The following is a 20,390-nucleotide window of genomic DNA, read 5'->3' on the forward strand; positions in this document are numbered from 1 at the left end:
TTGCTAGCAGTGGATTCTAGTACGATTCAAGGGGGAACTTGGACATGTTAACAACACTAGCTGCCTTGTCCTTCTGGGTGGTGGGGCTGTATGGAGTTGCAGTCAAAGAAACTTGGTGACTTGCTGCAGTGAATCTTACAGAGGACATGCTGTGAGTAGCTTTGTCCAGAATGCTTTGTGGACATGCAGCAGCTAGGCAAATGGAGAGTATTCTAGCACACTCCTGTAGATGGAGGAGTCTGAGGACCTGCCTGTTACAGCGTGGCAATAACTTCTCTCTGACTTGCTGTAATGACCAAGCATTTTAAGTGGCTGATCATGTGGAGTTGAATGATTCCCCACCCAATCCCACCATTAGGGCATTTTGATAGCGGTAATGCCACTGGTCTTGATATAATATTAAATGGAAGCTGGCCCTGAAGGTCAAGGGGAAATACCCATGCTCTCAATTTATTTAACCTGGTCTGTCCCCAACAGCATGGTATAAGTGTTGGTACTCATCTGTACAATCCTAATGGAGTGCTGATAACATTTCCTCATTACTATTAAAAACCCCCTTGAAAGCCCATCGTCTCTGAGCAACTCTGGTAATTTCAAACTTTTATCCCCTTTATTGATTCTATCCCTCCAACACCATCCAAACTCTGTGGAGCTGCTTGTGGCATTTTCTATAAAAACGCCAATTGTTAATGCAACTTACCGAACAAGAACTCTCTTCAATAACTGCTGGTCGCCATCCGAGTATCCAGGCCAGTCCCTTTGGATCTCCTTGTATGCAAAGTCTTTCAAGGTGAAGGTACCATCCTTAACATTCAGATTAGCCACCTGCAACAGAGCAGAGTACAACTCAGCCATTGTCAGTACTGTGTCAGTATCTAATCCATGCAATACTCGAGTGCTCAGTACTGACACAATGGAGACATTGGTTCAATATTTTCAACACTGACACTGTGCGTGGTCAACAGAATACAGCTTTGACTTCATAAGTACATTGATTCTTTGCAGTCAATTATGGTCGTCAATTGGGTTGAGTGATCCTCTAAGAACACTGGGCAGGATTAGTTGGTGTCGAGTAAGCTAGCTTTAACCTTTCCAATCCTACTCACTCCCAGCAAAATCTGCTACATGTACTTTGCAGTCATTTCCTAAGATATCATGTCTGAACTCTATCAGGAGAAATTTCATCAGCAACTAATTCAGCGAATCACATTGTGAATTTGGAGCCAAAATTAACTCAATGGAGTTAACTTTGCAGAGACCAGAAACTGAGGGAGACATTGTGTTATTCACAAAATCTACAACAAAGGATAACAGCTGAACAATAATCCCTTTTATGCGAACTTTAATGATTACTCCAGCTTTTTATATCCACTCCGACAGAAATCCCTTGGGCTCTCAGTGAACTTTCTAGAACGTACAGAGATTTGGAACTCAAATGGAAAACTGGTAACAAGGTCACTGGTATCCAAGAGGGAAACGATAGGTCTGTATTGCATGGATCATGTAGGATTCAGTGTTACAATCTTGTGGACAGTCTGTACTACAACAGCTTTTTTCCTAATGGTACCCATCTGCCTGATTATATTAAGCTGTTTCTCCTCCTGTCCAGTGGCCTGATTGAAAACTGACAAATTTATTTTCAGGTTCCACAAGACTCTTGTCTTAGGAGCTAGCTAGTGCTACTAAACCTGTCAAAGGGAAAGATTTTTGATACAGTAAATAAAGAGAAATAAGGAGATTACTGATATGAAGGTCAGTAACCAGAGAGTAGAGATTTAAGGCAATCAATCAAGATGAGGAGCTTGTCTTCCTAATAGTATTCCTTTCCAACAGAGAGTTATTAACATTAGCCATTACTTATGGAATGGTGGAGCAGACTTGAATGGCTGAGTGGCCTACTCCTGTTCCTAATTCATATTTATATGACTACATGGAATGTCCTATCTGAAAGGGTGGTGGAAGCATTTGGGGAACAGAAGAAATAACTGAAGAACCTTTCATGACATAGGACACCCCAAACTACTACATAGCCAATGCAACACCTGTGTAGGAGAAATTGCAGGGAAATGAGGAAAGGAGAGTGAAGTGGAATTGATTAAGTGGTTCCAAAAAGCTAGTCGGCACAGCTAGATGTGTGGAATAGCAGCTGTCTGTCCCTGTATGATTCTTGATATCAAGTACTTCCAAGTTTGGATATGGAGTGCAGCATCCTCTTACCTGTCCCTTACTCATCCATTCCACAACACTGATGTTCTCAACGAACCATGCTATGGCTTTTTAGTTTGTCAAATGGACACTGATTGCTTGAGCCACTGAATACAGCAGACAAGCAAAGACTTTCAAAAAGAGAATCTGGACTCAAGTTGAATACTGTGAAATGCCAGCATCTATCTCACTGGACCGCCCAAGCCCTGTTTACTTTGGTTACTTTCCGAATAAGGAAATACTTAGAGACATACTTGGAGAGCTTGGTTACCTGTTGCAGGAGGTTTTCCAAGGAGTCCTTGTCCTGCTGACTAACCCCATCCTTCTGCAATCGAACAATTAACTCTGGTTTTTTATAGGGCTTCAGAGCTAGTAAGTGGATGACTCGGTCTCGATAGGGTCGCTGGGAAACACTGCTAACATACTTCTTCATCACATTCGCCAAGTTCACTGGCGTTGGCCGTCTTCTTTCAGGAACAGCATCAGGAATGCTAGCAGCTGGCTTGCATAGCACTCTTTTAGCTGAAAGTAGAAGAGAAGCCGACATTAAAAGCTATCTCAGCAGCCAGAATGAAAGCCAAAAGAGCTCAATATGATAAGCCAATGCCTGAAAGGGGCACATTCATATATTAAGCTGCATGTAACCTATCTAAATTAAACACTACCTATTGAACAGTCAAGCACCTCAGCTCAGGTGGACAAATAACAATGGAAATACAACACACAGTAGTTATTAAATGCATGGTAAGATGCACTGTGATTGGGAATTAAAATACATTGATAGAGTCATGGGAAATTTACAACACAAGAGGTTATTTGGCCTATTGAGTACATGCCAGATGAATAAGAGTGCCACCCAACCTAATCCCACCATTCAGCACTGGATATATTACCCTGTAGGTTATTGGTCTTTAAGTATACATCTGAGTACTATTTAAATGCAATTAGGGTTTCTGCCTCTACCACTCTTTGGGCAGCGATATGTACTGCCTGCTGGGTGAAAAGATGTTTCCTCATCTTCCCCTTAATCCTTTTATTTATGCCCTGTGGTTTCAATCACTCCAATATGGGAAATTGATCCTTTCTATTTACTCTCTCTATGCCCTTCTAAATGTTGCACACCTTAATTATATCTTCTTTCACCCTCCTTGATTCAAAGAAAATAACCCTAATGCAATCTTTCCCGAACTGGTAGCATCCTCTTAAATCTCCTCTGTACTTTCACCAGTGCCATCACACTTTTCTTGTAAGATTGTGATCAGAACTGTATGCAGAACTCAAGCATGGCTTAATTAGCATTGTATACACTTTAACATAACTTCCCATTTATATTCAATGCCTAAACTAATAAAGGAAAGATGCCTTTTGAAACAATATTATCCACCTGTCTTGCTAACTTTAAGGATCTATGGACATATACTGCAAGGTACATTCTGTACCTCCAAAGACTAAATAACCTCCCATTTACTGGGTAAACCATGGCATCTCCAGAATAATAGGCAATACTTAGAGGAACAGCGAGGCAAGAATTCAACCAGTTCAGAAGTAACTAAAGATATCTAGGGAATGTAACTTCTCTGGAAGGAACAGGTATCTTTGCCCAAATGGATTCCAAAGCTAAAGGTTTCTCACCATGCCTGGGCCAACTGTGGATTCTGTTAGAGACTGACCCCCATGATTTGCCAAACCATAGAACTTTAGTTTAGTAATTCTTATGCTCATGTCCCAGTAGTGGGAGAAGGGAGAAAAGAAAGAAAAATGGCAAGACTGATTTGAATGTAAAAAAACAGGGGACAGTTATGTGGAATCTAAAATCTTTTCTGTAAAGCCCACTACAGAGATGGGAAATTTGCAGAAGAGGGAGATTGCTATCGACCCACTGAAAGGAGTGGTGGTTAAACTGGAAATGTTGATTCACACATTGTTTGAGCATAGCACAAGGAAGATGAGTCAGGCTTATGAAGAGGAGTTGGGAAATAGCCTGCACAGAAGGTGCTGTTCTAGATATTGCATAATGACTGTCAGTCAAAATTTTCCACTTATGTTCACTGGTATAAAACTGGATCCAAATCATTCCACATTCTCATCTGGCTTCTCTATTTTGCAGAAACACAATAATAGCAGTTCCTAATGCACACTGAGTAATACCAATTGTCGTTTGTTTCTACAGATCAACATAGGTTAGTAAGAAGCAAGTTTATTCATGCCACACAAGTGTCAGGCAATAGTCATCTCCAAGAAGAGAGAATATAAAGATGTTCCTGTGACATTTCATGGCATTCCTATCAACATTTAATGGCATTACTATCAACATTCTGGGTTTGCCACGGTCTCAAAACCTAACAGGACTAATCACATATTGTTGCTACATAAGATTATGACAAGCAACTGAACTTAACTCCCCAAAGGATAATCCACATCTGGAATATCACAGAACACTTTTTATTAGCTGAGTGGATCTTCAATAATAATCAAGAAGCTCAATACTATCCAGATAGAGCAGTGCACCTGATAAGTATCAAGTTCTCTACCAATAACATTCACTCCATTTTCCATAGGCATACCATGGCTATTGTGGGCCATACAGAAAATGCGGTTGTTCACCAAGGCTACGTAACAGCATCTCCCAGCCTGTGACCTCTTATCATCATAGAGTCATATAGCACAGAAACAGGCCCTTTGTCTCAACTGGCCCATGCCAACCAAGATGCTCCATCCAAGCTAGTCCCACTTGCCAGCATTTGGCCCATAACCTTCTAAACCTTTCCAATCCATGTACCTGTCCAACTGTCTTTTAAAAGTTGTTATTGTAGCTGCCTCAGCCACTTCCTCTGGCAGCTCATTCTACATGGATACCACCCTTTGTGTAAAAAAAAGTTGCCTCTCATGTCCCTCTTAAATCTTTTCCCTCTCACCTTAAACCTATACCATCTAGTTCTTGATACTCCAACTCCAGGAAAAAGACTGAGTGCATTCACCCTATCTATGCCCCTCACAAGATCACCTCTCAGTCTCCTACACTCTAAGGAATAAAGTCCTAGCCTGTCTAACCTCTCCCTATAACTCAGTCCCTCAAGTCCTGGCAGCATCTTTGTAAATCTTTTCTGCACTCTTTCCAGTTTTAATAACATCTTTCCTGAAGCAGGGTAACCAAAGCTAGACACAATACTCCAAGTGTGGCCTCACCAGCAACCTGTACATCCGCACCATGACCTCCCAACTTTTATACTCAATGCCCTGACTTATGAAGACCAGCATGCCAAAAGCCTTCTTCACCACCCTGTCTACCTGTGACTCCACCTTCAGGGAACCATGTACTTGTACTCCAAGTTCTCTCTGTTCTACAACACTCCTCAGGGCCCTGCTGCAAAGGCAGAAGGCACATGGGAAAGCCACCGCCCACAGGATCCTTTCTACACCATACATCACCCTGACTTGGAAATACACAAACTATTCCTAGATCGTGACTGTCTAAATCATAAGTTAGCCAACAATGCTGCACATACATGAAAATAAAAAATGTCAGGTGCTGGAAACACAAAACAAAAACAGAAAATGCTGGAAATACTCAGCAGGTCAGGTCACATCTGTCTTTGACCTGAATCATCAACTTTGTTTCCCTTCCCACAGATACAGCTGAGTACTTGCAGCATTTTCTGATTTTGTTTTAGAACACTATACAAAGTGGCAGCTCACCACCATTTTCTCAACCGTTTTTGCACAGGCAATAAATGGTGGGCCTTTCCAAATAACACCCACACCCCATGAGGAAATTTGTAAGAAATTTTTTAAAATGACAAGATAATCAACTATGCTGTTGACCGGATGTCTCAGGTTACGTAGGTATTCATCCACACGTAGACTTCCATGGGTAATTGGATGGTGTGCAACAATATCTTATAGTTTGGATGTTTGAGGCCATACAACCCAGAAGGTCCTAGTGTGATGGGGAGGGAATAAACCAGGGGAGACTACCCATTCTCCACTCTCCAGTTATCTCTTCTGAAAAGCATGGATGTGAGACAAACTTTCCCTCCCTCTCCCAAACCAATTTATTGCAATGCTCACAGTCATAGATGAGGCATGGTGAGTCGGACAGACCATTATAAAATGTAGATTGACTCTGTGGGGATAGAAGGAAAAAGTAGCTGGGAGCCTTAAGGAGTATGATTTGCTATTTAGCCAATTAATATTTTGGTTTCAATTACAAACTTCACACTTTGTCCACAAATGTCTGTTTTCCTGAAGAACCTTCACGTATCTTCTAAAATTATATCAGCAAAAAAACCTTTAAAATCAATCAAGATCTGCCTTTGGCACCATCTCCACCCTCACTAAATAAGAGTCGATTTTAAATTTAAAGGAAAAGGCTACAAGGCTTTGCTCTGAGAGAAAACGCTTTCAATTCCAAGCATCAAGCCTCTGAATGGTTCTCTGAAAATGAGAAGATACCACATCTCCCGAATTTATCGACAAGCGCATTTCAGCCTCTGTTTCTTCATTACTTTCAGTTGAATTTCTGCTGGCTTACATTTCTGATGAAAGCTGAAAGCATTTTTCCTGTCTCACTACAGTCTGTATACTGAAGGTACTTATTCTTGTTGGGCAATTTCTCATGCACAAGCTGCTTCACTGGATCTTACCCGTGAAGCATGCAAGCTCACGTGGTGCAGCCAGGGTGGGAGGTCAATGTGTTTAATTTGAGTCAGCCTCTTCCAACAGTAAGGTTAACCACAGGGTTGCACTGTTCGGGCTAATCCTCCTTTTGCCGGGCATCCACAGACACTCACTTTCCAGCAAGGCTCCTGGAAACCAGAAGGATTTTCTGCTAACTCAAGGCATGAAATCAACAGTAGCCTGACGAAAATAAGACTTGGAATCTGGAAACTTGGTATGAAATAGGAATATAATTAAGCATTTTGCTTTCTTTTACTGTATTGATTAAAAATATCATCCCAAATCTATTTCATACTCCAAAGATACTGCCTGAGTATTTTGTACTTATTTCAGATCTTCAGTATCTGTGACATTTTTTTTCTTCTGGCAAACTTTAGTTCATTCAAAACTGTTGCAATTGTGCATGAATGCAAAATTGTGCTCTAACTTGCACTTAGTCCCATCCTCCTATCAACTGTATTCAATGACATTGGGTCTTCAGTCTGCCAAATGTTGGATATTAGAATTCTCATTCTTGTTTTCAAAATCTTTCATGGTCTCAACTCTTCCATATCCCCAGAAACTCTTCTTGCCTACAATCCTTGGAGAATTGCTCCTCCAGTTGTTTCTCTCAGAGCTGCACTGTAGTCTCAGCCATAGTTTTTTTTAAAGTTACTGGAGTAGGACACAATCTTCAGATGCAAGAGGTCAAAGTATCACCAAGTAGCCATGGCTGACACCAAGCTTTTGGTCACCTGTCCTAATATCATTTTAAGTGGGTTTGTGGCAAAATTTGCTTGATAATGCTTCTGTGCATTCAAAGTGTTGTATAAATAGAAATCATTGTTGGAACTCAATGTAGCTTAAATGAAAAAGTTGGACATCCCAAGCGAATAGATAGAATAAGAATCAATGTTTGCTTTTGCATGTGTTGATGTTTACTTTTATCAACATAAATGTTTAGTGCCAGTGTAAATTGTAAAAGAGAACTCCAATGTTGTGGGAAACAGACTGTCACAGCTCATCCTTGAAATGTCACTCAACATTGAGCCAATTCATTAAGAGTCAGAGAATATTTGGATCTGTTATACATAAACCAGCTGTTCCACTTAAGTATGAAGTCACACCAATGGGGAAGATGTTAAAAGATTGCAACACACGCAAGGAATTTGAGGGAAGGTAAATACAAAAGCAATAGACTAGAACCTGTTTCTTCCAGACATCACCAATATACTAAACCACCACCCCACCTTCCCCAATTTGCTCTCTGGGCTTCTGCCAGATTCACCAAAGCAATGATACCCTTAGAAAGTGTTAATGTTTGATGCAGCAATCAGTCTTCTTCCTTCCCTCCTGCCTGTGGTCTGAATCTTTCTCCCCCAGAGTAAACTGTGGTTGCATTATCGCCTAGATGAATTCAATCCTCCATGCCTGACCAGCGTAGCAAAGTTCAATGGAAATGATTGATGAGAGGAGCCTCTCTGATATTCTACCTACAGTGCAGGCCATCGAACTGCAGCATCCCTACCAGATCAATTAATGTCCCCCAGTCAGCAGACTGAGTGGGCTCACATTGGGGCAACAAAATTTGTTAGAAGAACTCAGCGGGTTGAACAGCATTTGTGGGAGGAAGGGAATTGTTGATGTTTTGGGTTGAAACCCTGAATCAAGACTCCTTCGGGTTGTATAATCAGGACTCAGGGTTTTGACTTGAAATATCGACAATTCCTTTCCTCCCACAGATGCCGCTCAACCCACTCAGTTCTTCCAGCAGATTGTTTGTTGCTCCAGATTCCAGCATCTGCAGTCTCTTGTGTCACCTGTGGGCTCATAGTGGGTGGCTCAATTCCACACTGGACAATACACTCAACTGTCAAGAGCGGGGAAGATCTGTTTCCCCTGTTTGACACATATTAACCATGTGGTAAAATGAATTCATCCAACACCTGATGCGATTCTGTTTTCTGATGTGGTTTAATGTAGAATGTGTGACATGTAGATAGTAGTGCAGTGTGTCTGCATTTCCTAATCAATTACATTTGTTAAACTCATTCAACATTGTTAAACATCTCAAAGACCTCACAGCTGGAAGCAGAGTCACCAAAGTTTGAGTAACGAAAAGGAGAGTACAGCAAAGCCAGAACTGGCAAGCAGACTCTTTGCGTTTTAGGATTGGAATTGGGAAGCAGGGGAGGGTCCCTGGAGGGATTTGAAAACAAGAGTGGGAATTTTAAGTGTTAAGCTAGACCTTTAATCAGCTTGCAATCATGCTGTGAATAGTTATCCAAAGACTGGGACTAATATTTTGGAGAAAGCAATTCCAAATCTCACCAATGCAGTGTGAGAAAAAGGAAACCTCAACTTCCATATAAAGGACAAAATCGTTTTACATCAGATATGATACTCATATTCCCCTGTCCTTGCTGTAGCGAATGCACCAATTTACCATGTCCTAATAGCAGCGGGATCCCACGGCCACTTCCCTTCTTCAATCTGCAGACCTGTAGCAGCACTTTTCTCTTAGAGAGCAGCATGGCCTCTGGCAACCCTTTCATCACCACAAGGGGGATCTCTTCACTACCACCTTTAAGTCAAAATTTTATTGTTGCACTCACCAGTGCAAAATGTTTTCAAAGTAATTAATATGCAATTAATATAGATAGCCATTTACTGCTATGAAGGGGTTACTAGCATGTTATTACCCTCTTATGATGGAACCTTGCAGCTTCCTCCTGACCAGACAGCCAGAAAAAAGATACGTTTCATTCAATTAAAATTATTTGTATTTGAATTGAATGCGTGTGTGATTGAGTGATATGAATCAGTGTTAGGAGTACATATTACAGGGGTGTTTACACTTAGGAACAGGAGACTGGTATATACCTCTCATTTAAAATTTGCCTCCATCTAAACAAATAAATGTGTTACTTTAGGCAGCAGCTGTCAGTTACAAGGAACTAAAATAGGGTTTCATACAAAATAAATTGTACATCAAAAGAAAAAAATTTTTTTATTGGTAATGGAACATTTCTTTCTTCTTGGTAATGGAACAAGTTTCCTTCAACTTCATTGTCACATACTCCCAGATAGGTAACAGCTGAGTTTTCATACAGAGTAAAGCTCCCTCTGCACTGTTCCATCAAACACTCCCAGGGTAGGGGGTTAAATACAGAATAAAGCTAACCATATACCTTCCCAACAACTTGCATTATTCTAAATTCACACAATTGCTAGTATCTTACACTAAGATATTTGCATCCCCTATACAATCAGCTTACCACCAGATAAAACTGATATGATCAAGGAATACTGTCATCACCAGGAGACGACGAAAGGGAAGATGCTGTCATGTTGTGTGTTCAGAACTCTCAGAAGAGAGTTTGCAAATGATAATACAAAATAGTCATTCTTTGAATTGTGGAATGCGATTGGAAGAATACTATGAAGAACACTGAAGATTTGCTAGTCACAAAAACTAAGCAATGGAAAGGATTAGTGACAGATCCAGGATATTCCTACCTCTGTATCGACCTCCAGGTTTAATAACTATTGCTCCCCGGCTTCGAGTCTCCTCCTCTGCTTGAGTCATACGTTCTCTGGTCATTTGGTACGAGTCATCAGTCGCGCACACAGTGATTTTATCCTGTATGCCTCCAAGACAGTCCAACTGCACATTCCCAAACCTGTCAGGAAATAAATGGAGATTGAATTCAGAGGGGCTTTTAAACTTGGAAAAGCAAATGCAGGATGGAAACCTTAAATCATGGAACTGTCAATACCACTGGACAGCCTGCCAGAACCCAATGGGTTAAGCCACAGGAACAGAAGGAACAAGACCCAACTTCAAGTGCAATGAGTTTGCTCCAAGTCAGAAAACAGTGAAAGGTTGGGGGTTAGCCATGTAGTAGGTAAATTCAGCTTTACCAGATTTCACCAGAGCATCACTTGGGCAATTACAGAATTACTTCTTGGGCAATTACAGAATTACTTCTTTGGAATTCGACTCCAATAAAGTCTTTCCCTGAGCCATGAGTAAGCATTTGCTTAACATGGCACTTGGGGAATTTTAAATTCAAGCAATTAAATACATTTTGGAAATTAGAGAACTATGTAGCGACTGTACTGATGAAATTACCAGATCGTTGTAAAAACATCTGATTCATTAATGTTCACTAAGGAAGGAAGTTGCCACAATTATCTAGTTTGGTTTTTGTGCAACTGCAGGCCCACTCACTGCAGTTGACCCTTAACTGCCTGAGGTTCAGGGTCAATTAGGGATGCACAGGGTCATTTAGGGATGGACAATAAATACTGGCATCATCAGCAACATTCAAGTCCCTGGAATAAATAAATAAAAATATATTCAGAGACCGGGCTGCTCCTGAACCAACAGAAACAGGAACGAGGATATTAAGGTGAAGTTAAAAAACTGGGGAAAAGTGTGTTGCAATAATGTGGTACTGGACAACTTATTTGTGAAACAGTACAAAATTCAACCCCTAATTTCCAAGATGAGCTCCTGGTTTCAATAGCTCTGGGCACACAGAATCCCCACAGGAAATGAGTGTCAGCCAAGGCATGCCACTTGCCCAAAGGATGCAGGTAAATGGGAGTCAAATAACAAAGCTCCTCTGCATCATACAATGTATCTTAATATTGAACATAAGGACAATGGAGGCCATCTTAGCTCAGCCTTCTCAAATGAGAATCTCTAAACACGTCATCTTCTCTCTTCCCAAAATTACATAACCTTGTAATTTGCAGAATCACCATCTCAAACTTAAACCAGCAACCATCCCACCATATCACACAGTCTGCTACTTAGTTAAAACAGTGAATTGAGAAATGTACGAGTAATGCTAACCAAGAAACACTGGATTGTTGTAAAACCCATCCTGGTCATTAATGTCCTTTATAGAAGAAAATCGACCAGTCCATAGGTAACTTCAGATTTGAACTTTAAATAGCCCAGCAAGCTCCTCAGATGTTTCAAAATGACTGTGGAAGTATCTTCTAAGCAAAGACTGCAAAGGTTCAAGTTGGTGGTTCACCATCACAATCTACTTGAGGGAAATTAGAGATAGACAACAACTGTGGCTTGATAGCAGCGCTCACATCATATGAATCAATACAAAAAGTTCACAGATTCATACACCGGCCAAGGATTTGACGGACCACTGCATTAAGGAGATGCTTTTCAATGGATAAGACATTAAATCAAAATTCTGTGGCAGAATTTATAGATCTTGAAGTAATCCCGTGCAAATCAATCAACATACTTCCTTAAACCAACACTTTCAAAAACAAATCAACTAATCACCCACTTTAATTGCTCTTTCAGAAAGCTTTATAACACCTTTAATATTCTTGAACGGATCTACACATTGGAATATTAAATAAAATGAGCTGAATTTTCACTAGGGAGTTAGCAGGTGACAATATCACACACTGTACACCCGTTATATAATTAGTAAGTGATGGCTGTAAAACAGTCTGAGGACAGCTTTGAAGGCTGGGAAATAGCTGAGAGATCATGCTGAGTTGTATTTGAAATTCCAGCTTTGAATTTGCACCTGGGTCATTGCCAAGATGCCCGTACATTAAACATGAGAATGTGATTTTTTAACCGCCACTGCTAAATTGTTAAATCACTTCAATGCCACATTGCCCATCCCCATCCCTTCATCATTCCCCACAGTAAGACCACATTCAGAAACCTTAATGTCATCTTTCCTTCAGGGAATTCCATTCAAATGTGTGAAGCAGCAGCAGGGCAGCATAATAGCATAAGTAGCAGAGTTCCTGCCTCATGGCTCCGGTGGTCCAAGTTCAATCTTGACCTCTGGTACATATGTATGGAGTCTGTGATGTAGTGGCGTATGAGTGACTTGTGCGAAGTGCTAACACTGCCACAGAAGATTTGGGTTAAATTGCCTGTTCTGTACATTCTTGATACAAGGTTTAATGTGCCCACTCAGCAACAGCAAGGGGAGCAGAATTGATTTCACTTACCGGGATTGGTACTGCTGAATACAGTCAAAACTGCATTGAGGATTATCCCTTCCAACACTGCAGAGGTAAAATGTGAATGTCCGCACATCTTTTGGGCTATCTGGTCTTGGAATGGTGATTTGCTGCAGAACAGAAATGAAATATCTTAAATTAAAAAAACAAGCATATTCCAAAAACATTTAACATTCCTGGATGTAGCACAGAAGTAGAAAACAAATTCTACGAATTTAAACCCTGTGAAATTAACCCAAGGCATATTGGAAACTGCAAGCTTTATCCTCAGCTTGAATTGCATTCCTCTTGCCTGTTAGGACATGGATTTAAGCCACACTTTTGGGCTCAATCTAAACTGACAGCTCACAGCCAGACTGAAAGGGTGCTGCTTTGTAGTAAGTGTTGTCTGATGTGACAAAGTAAAGCTCCTGGTCAAATTCAAATGAAAGATCAAATGGCACTAGAAAAAAGGACAGGGATTTCTCCTGATCAACCTTCATCCCTCAACCAAATATCACCAATACCACAATAATAGGCAATTCTGCTTATTAATTAACTGCCAGATCTTGGTATGGTGGATTGCAGAACAGAGTAGTTCACTCTACATTAAGTTCCCAATAATGTCCAAGGCAGCACAAACAGTAAGATTTGATCTGTACAGAAGGACAAACACTTGGTGCCACTTCAGATGGTCTTCAGCCTGATGGAGTTAACAGGGTGTTCCTACTAGAATATATCTACACACTCTATTGATCACTGCAACTAGTGATCTGCTGCTGTTAGATGGTGATGGCTGCTCTTTCAGCATTGTGTGTTACAGCACTGGTCAGTGGCTAAGGTCCTAAAAGTTATCCAATGATTCCTGTACATCAAATTCGAGCAGGACAGGGCTCAACATTTAATGTGACACCCACTACACGGATGACAAAATAGCATGACTGAGGAATTGTGACTGCGAGGAATGGAATGGAATGGAATGAAAAGATGTAATAAGGTTCAAAAAAATATTAAGTAGAAGTTGTACGACCAGAACAAAAGGATCAGCTCCAACCACAGCTTAACTTTGAGTCGTACAAACCAAGAGTGCACTTAAGTGGAAAGAGTAATTCAGGAAACTTCTAAAGCAATTCCAGCAGCATGGAAAAATGGAAGTTCCAAGAATATGCAGCTAAATTAGGCTAAATATTTCCGTATATTTGACTTGCTGTCTGACAACACCAGTAAGTATACTGCCTGATCCACATCTCTCAAATATCTCCTGCCATCACATCCAGTCACCATTATGTAAATAAATCTAATGGCTGTGAGCCCACATACTGCAGCAGGATGCACAAGCTGCTTTTGGTAACATTGGTTTGGGAAGGAATTCTGGCAAAGGGAGTTAGCAAAGATTTGCTAACTGCAAATTTGTTTGTCTAAATGGATTTAATAGTTTGTTGAAGTAACAAGTAGGTTGATGAAGGCAATGCAGAAAATATTCAGAACGCATTTGACCATGTCCAACCTAAAAGGCCATTAACAAAATTGAGGACCATGGAATAAAGGGATAATAAAAAATAAAAAAAAAAGCAATAATAATAAAAATCTTACAGGCAAAAAACTGAATCCTAATAGTAAGGATGTGCTGGACAGGGCCCCTCTCACTGCCAGCCATGCGAGGTCATGGTGCTTGTTAGTGAGTTCTGGCGAAGAAGCATTCTGCCAAATGGTTTTGACAGTATGCTTGGGAAGCCATCCCTCAAGATTCATTGTGTACTTCTCCCACAGAGCCTGCAACATATTCTGTGCTGACCACTGCCTGATGGACTTGTAGTCAAAGGTATTTTTCTGAAGGAACTTTTCTACAAAAGGTAGTGTGGCAAAGTCCAACTGAAACATTGCCTGGCAATGAGGCCAGGCCCATTCTTTGCAACAGGTGGCCATCACAATGAGGGTAATTTTGGGTATGCTTTTTCCTCCATGTTCTCTAGAGATTTGTGCATTGTGACCCATCATCTTGGATACTCAGATGAAACAAAAATGGCTCAGGTGATGGAGGAATGGGGTATGGGCCACACCTGCACCATGGACAGCAGCACCGAGAGCACTTCATACCTGATGACCAGGTTCTTGTACATCATGGAGAGGAAGTACCACCTCTATATTCCCAATTCGTCTACCTGTTCTGGCCAGTTTTTGCTGTGCGACCTCACTCCTTTAAGCCAGATCCTCAGCACCTTGGGGTAGCCAGATTGTGGTGAAAGGAACGGAGGATTGATCGGGCCAGTTGCCAAAGAGTATGGCCTCACTCTTCCTGCAGTTGAATCTGGACCCCAAGGCCAGCTCAAACTGGGCATGGATGCTGTGGGTCTGAGCAGAAGACGATGACTTCATCCATGTACAGTGAGGCTTTGATCAGAGTGCCTCGCATGTCTGGCATCATCACCCATCTTATGCCTGTGTCCTTCCTGACATACTTGGAAAAGGGTTCCATGCTACACACAAAGACAGGAGAGTGGGCAATCTTACCTAAATCGAGACTTATTGGGGAAGCTAACTGCTTCCCACCCATTAATTTGGACTGCACCATTGAGGTCTGTGGATCCAGTTCCCGACTTGCACCACACCTTCTCAAGCCCATTTTAGAAAGCATATCCGTCATTGTATGTGCAATATCTCAAAGGTCTTCTCCTGGTCTGGGATGACCAGGCAAGTATCCACACCCCTGTCCCACACATAGGTGATGGTATCCCTGAACAGCAGAAGGCTATCAAAGATTTTCCTGCCAGGTATAGCACAGATTTAGATCACCTATCCCAGAACAGACTTGATTTTATTTGGCGATCACCTTGAACAGGACCTGTAATCCACATTCAAGAGTGACATGGGTCACCAGTTCCTGATATCCGCCCCTCCTCCTCCTGCTTATAGATGATGGTGATGATGACCTTCTTCATTGATTCTGACATACTGCCAGCTAGAAGCACAGTGTCGTACACTTCCAGTAGGTCTGGGCCCATTGAGTCCCACAAAGCTGAGCCCTTCTTCTCCAGGGCTTGGATGCAGCCTGTCAGCTTCTCCAGGGTAAGTGGCTGGTCCAGAATCTCCTGCTCTCTGTTATCTAAGACCTCCACAACAGAGGACAAGTTGTTCTAGGCGGCTGTGCTGTCTGCGGCCTTTCTGTCATATAGACAGCACAGAAGGATATGCAGGTCCTCAACTGTTCATCTGGAAGGAAGTTACTGAGCCTTAATCTTCCTGCATAGTCAGAATCTCACTCCCAATACATGATACCCTCTAGGTGGCTGTGCTGAGGACAAGAGAATCCCCACCTCTTTGTGAACTTGGCATTTGCAAAGAAGGCCTGGAAAAGGACGATCTATGGACTGTTCCCAGGGATGCACACTGAGACAAACATCAAGTGCTGCTGGAAGACATCATCTTGGTGAAAGATGCACTTGGATCTGCCCAAAACCTATACGTCTTCCAGTAACAAGATATCCACGAGTGACTGCTGCCACCCGGCACATTCCAGGCTGCAGGCAATAAATGCTTAGGGTCACACTGAAGCTTGGTGCAGCTAACGCAAAGGCTTAATGGGGAAGGACTGCAAATCGAAGGTCCTGCCGCCATTGGGCACTGAGGGACTTGGTCTTGTGTAACAGCTCACATTACCTGAACAGTGTATTTAAAGACACATTGATGTTTTGAACATAGAATGTATTAACTTGATGATGCATGTATAGACTGGATGACACTATGAATGTAAATAAATTATGCAATGCTTTGTATTTCTTGTATATGTTTAATAAATAAAGTTTATTTTTTGGAAATAAAATCCTAGCAAAGTTGTTTTTCAGACTGGAAATGGTAAGTCAGTGATATTCCCCAGGGATCAGTGCTACCACCACAATTTTGGATAGGAATAAGGGAAAATAATTTGAAGGGATGCGGGGAACCAGCAGGGAAATGGGGCCTGATGAGATTGTTCAAGAGATCCCCATGGCATCCCATATAGTACTTCTCTGATTCCACAATCTGTTCATTTTCACAGGTTGTCATAGGATTTATAACATCCATGTGGGTCAATGATTCAAAAGAGGTTAAACTTTTGACAGTGCTACTTCTGTACTGCACTGGAGTTAACAATTTTTTTCTAATTCATATACAGAATGAGGATGGAACCAATAACTTACTAAATCAGGAGCAAAAATGCTTCCAATAGATCCTAACTAGAACACTTAACTCAAATAATCCCATTGGACATCTTCTCTCACGGCTTGTCTGCACAGCATGGTACTCTTAAATAAACATTTTGTCTCAACTTTTTTGTCATTGGGTTTTGATCAGTCCCCAAATGTGGTCGCACAGAGAAATGAGAAAAGTGGATTACAGAACTACACAGAAGACGAGCAGGAATTTCTTCTGGGATTGTGAATCTTTGGAATTCTCTAATTCAGAGACCACTGGATGACAGGTCATTAAGCATATTACAAGTTGAGACAGTTCTTTTGACTACAGAGGGGTTAAGCGTTATATCGAGAAAAGTGTTTAGGCAAGCAATCACATTAACTATGATTTTATTGAATGTCAGAAGGCTCGAGGTCCAAATAAGCCAATTACTCTTGTTTTTCTGTTCTTATACACCCAATAGAGGAGAAGTAGTTTAAGACAGAACCTTCTGGCACTGGCACTGCACTTTTTCAGACAGCAGATCCTATTCACTCCCCTCTTGCTTTTTGCATTACCCATAAATTTAGCTTTTGCTTCTCAACTTGTCCCATCATCCCCACCACCATTTTTGTCATTTCGTCTTTTACCTTCCATGATAGTTCTTCCCTTTTGTGGTCTCTCCCCTCTCTCTCCAAGCTTATTTAAAACTGTTTCAACTCTAGCAACATCACCAAACTTAATTACAGCAGACAGATTCAAGCTTCTTCTTACTTTAACGTTTTGCAAGTTATAGGTTGCTTTTTGAATTTGTTCTGTATGGTAAGATGACGTTTCAGCTGCTTTGCCATCCAACTGAACACTTTGATTCATAAACGGAGTGGATTTTTTGATGAATGTATCGGTTGTTGCTTGCAATGGTGCCCGGAAGCCATCTAAAGGACAAACAATTTGTTTTGGGCATGTTTTGAATGGCAGTGTGCTTTTTCTTTCCCCGTCAAGAGGCCTGGCAATATCAATCTCTTAGCTGTTTGTTTCTCTAAGTGCTCGTTCCCTAACCTTAGTACTACCAGCATTTACATTTTATTTTCAGCTACACTATTTTCTTGTTATTGTAACAGAATGCAACATGGTGAATCAACAGAAATAACATCACCACATTCAATGAAAGGTTACCTGTTAAACTTCCACTTATCAGGATAATACTGCAGAAAACAAGGCTAATCCTGGGTGCAGGACTGGATGCAATGTGTAATGATGCCCAGGGATAGTTGGATCGCTGCTCAATGTGGTTGCCTTGCAGATATGACTGGAAGCAACACAAACTCACCAGGTACAAGCAACCCTATCAAGTGGAGCAGCAATTCTTAACCATCCACTTTATAAATACATATGAAGTGATACAAATCTATTGTAGGATAGAGCTGCAACTCAGTGACCCGCAGTAATATTCAACTGAATTCCCAGTAACTAAAAGATACTAAATGATAACGCAAAATAAATTTATTGGCAAACAATCCAGATGTGGTCTGATAATGAATGACTTAACCAAGATGGCAAAGACCTGATTCTGAGTTCACTAACAGTGCACAGCCACTTTGCACAAAAGGCCCTACTCAGAGCAGTACTACGTCACATAGACCTGCAGTTCTCAGTTTACAGCTGCAGTTGACTGTAATGCTTAGAAAAACTAAAACATATAAAAACCTATTAAGATCATAGCAGACAATACACAAAATAAAGGCACCAGCATTCCTTCAATCCTGTTTCAAGGCACCAGCTTTAATAAATTATACCTTTTCCCAGAAAGTGGAAAGAGATGGGAAAACATTTCACATGCCAGAAGCTTACTGTAAGAAAAATTTTGTCACGTTTCCTAGAGAATAAAGTCAACATCAACAGAAAATTGGAGCTTCTGCAGACCACTTAGCCTTTGAGCACTGCACTGACTCAAAACAAATTAAACTTCTCCTTAGATAGTGATTTTATAAGCTCGCAATATACAAGTGAGGGAAGTGCATCAAATTAAAAAGCCAACACTAAATGCATGGAGTGTTTCAGATTTCTACTAATGAATAACATTCCCCAGCTCAGTTACTTTTAGTAAATAGGAGGAGGCCATTCAACCCTTTGAGCCTATTTCACTGATTCAGGAGATCATGTCTGGACAGAGGAGACACAAGAGACTGCAGATGATGGAATCTGGAGCAACAATCTGCTGGAAGAACTCAGCAGGTCGAATGGCCTCTGTGGGAGGAAAGGAATTTTTGATGTTCCAGGTCAGGTCCTGATGCATGGTTTTGACCCTGATGCATGGTTAGCAATTTGTTTCCTCCCACAGATGCTGCTTGACCTGCTGAGTTCCTCCAGCAGATTGTTTGATGTCTGGACAGATCTCAGTTCCATTATCTGTATTAGTCTTACCTAACAAATATTTAGTAGCTTTAGCGGCTTTGTTTTTTTTAAGTATACTATTGGGTAGAGCCACAAGCAATGCACATTACCTGAGGATGACAGGGAGTACCTGGCTGAATGAGATGTCAACCTGGTGAGAGTGAATACCCTTGACATCAAGGCCACAATTGGCTCTATATGGTATCTGGGCTAGGGACGCTCGTAAAATTGGTGTTAATCATTGAAGGAAAAACACTCCAATGGTAGGAGTCTCATCTAGAATAAAGGAAGATGGCTGTGGTCGCTGGAGGTCAATCATCCCAGCCTCTGGCCTTTGACCTTCCTTCCATCACAAAGTCGGAAATGACAAGTGTACAATGTTCAATTGCATTTGTAACTCCTCAGAGATTGAAATTAGACCATGCTTAGCTGCAGCAAGACCTACACAGCATTAGGGCATGGGCTGTTCAATGACAAATGTACAATGCTCAATTGCATTTGTAACTCCTCAGAGATTGAAATTAGACCATGCTTAGCTGCAGCAAGACCTAGACAGCATTAGGCCATGGGCTGATGAGCAGCAAGTAACATTTCTTTTGCAATGGCATTACCATCACCAAAACTGCCACCACTGACTTCCTGGATATCTCCACTGTCCAGAAATCCAACTGGGCCAGCCATAAAATACTGTGGCTTCAAGAGCAGGTGAGAGATCAGGTAACCCTTCAGTGCGACTCATCTGACATCTGAAAGCATTTCCACCATCTCCAAGGCATAATGTGATGGAATACTTGCCATTTGCCTGACTGAATGAAGTTCTAACAACACTCAAGGAGATAATCATCATCCAGGATGAAACAACTCCATGATCAGTACCCCATTACCACCCTAAATATTCATTTGCTCCACCAGTGGAACAGTGGCTGCAATATGCAAATTACAAAATGCACTGTAGTTACTTTCCTAAACTAATCTGACAG

The 20,390-nt window shown here is 41.3% G+C and overlaps 1 protein-coding gene across 1 annotated transcript in view; it reads right to left on the reverse strand.

The window, feature by feature from the left end:
• Window positions 1-20,390, reverse strand: part of ell (elongation factor RNA polymerase II) — a 110,888-nt gene that overhangs the window by 16,252 nt on the left and 74,246 nt on the right. Inside the window, 4 exon segments of the mRNA XM_052038285.1 lie at window positions 701-825; window positions 2,477-2,727; window positions 10,381-10,544; window positions 12,874-12,995. Of these exon segments, the coding sequence (XP_051894245.1) occupies window positions 701-825; window positions 2,477-2,727; window positions 10,381-10,544; window positions 12,874-12,995 (662 nt within the window).

The sequence above is a fragment of the Pristis pectinata genome, chromosome 24, assembly GCF_009764475.1.
Source record: "Pristis pectinata isolate sPriPec2 chromosome 24, sPriPec2.1.pri, whole genome shotgun sequence".
Classification (NCBI taxonomy): Eukaryota; Metazoa; Chordata; class Chondrichthyes; order Rhinopristiformes; family Pristidae; genus Pristis; species Pristis pectinata.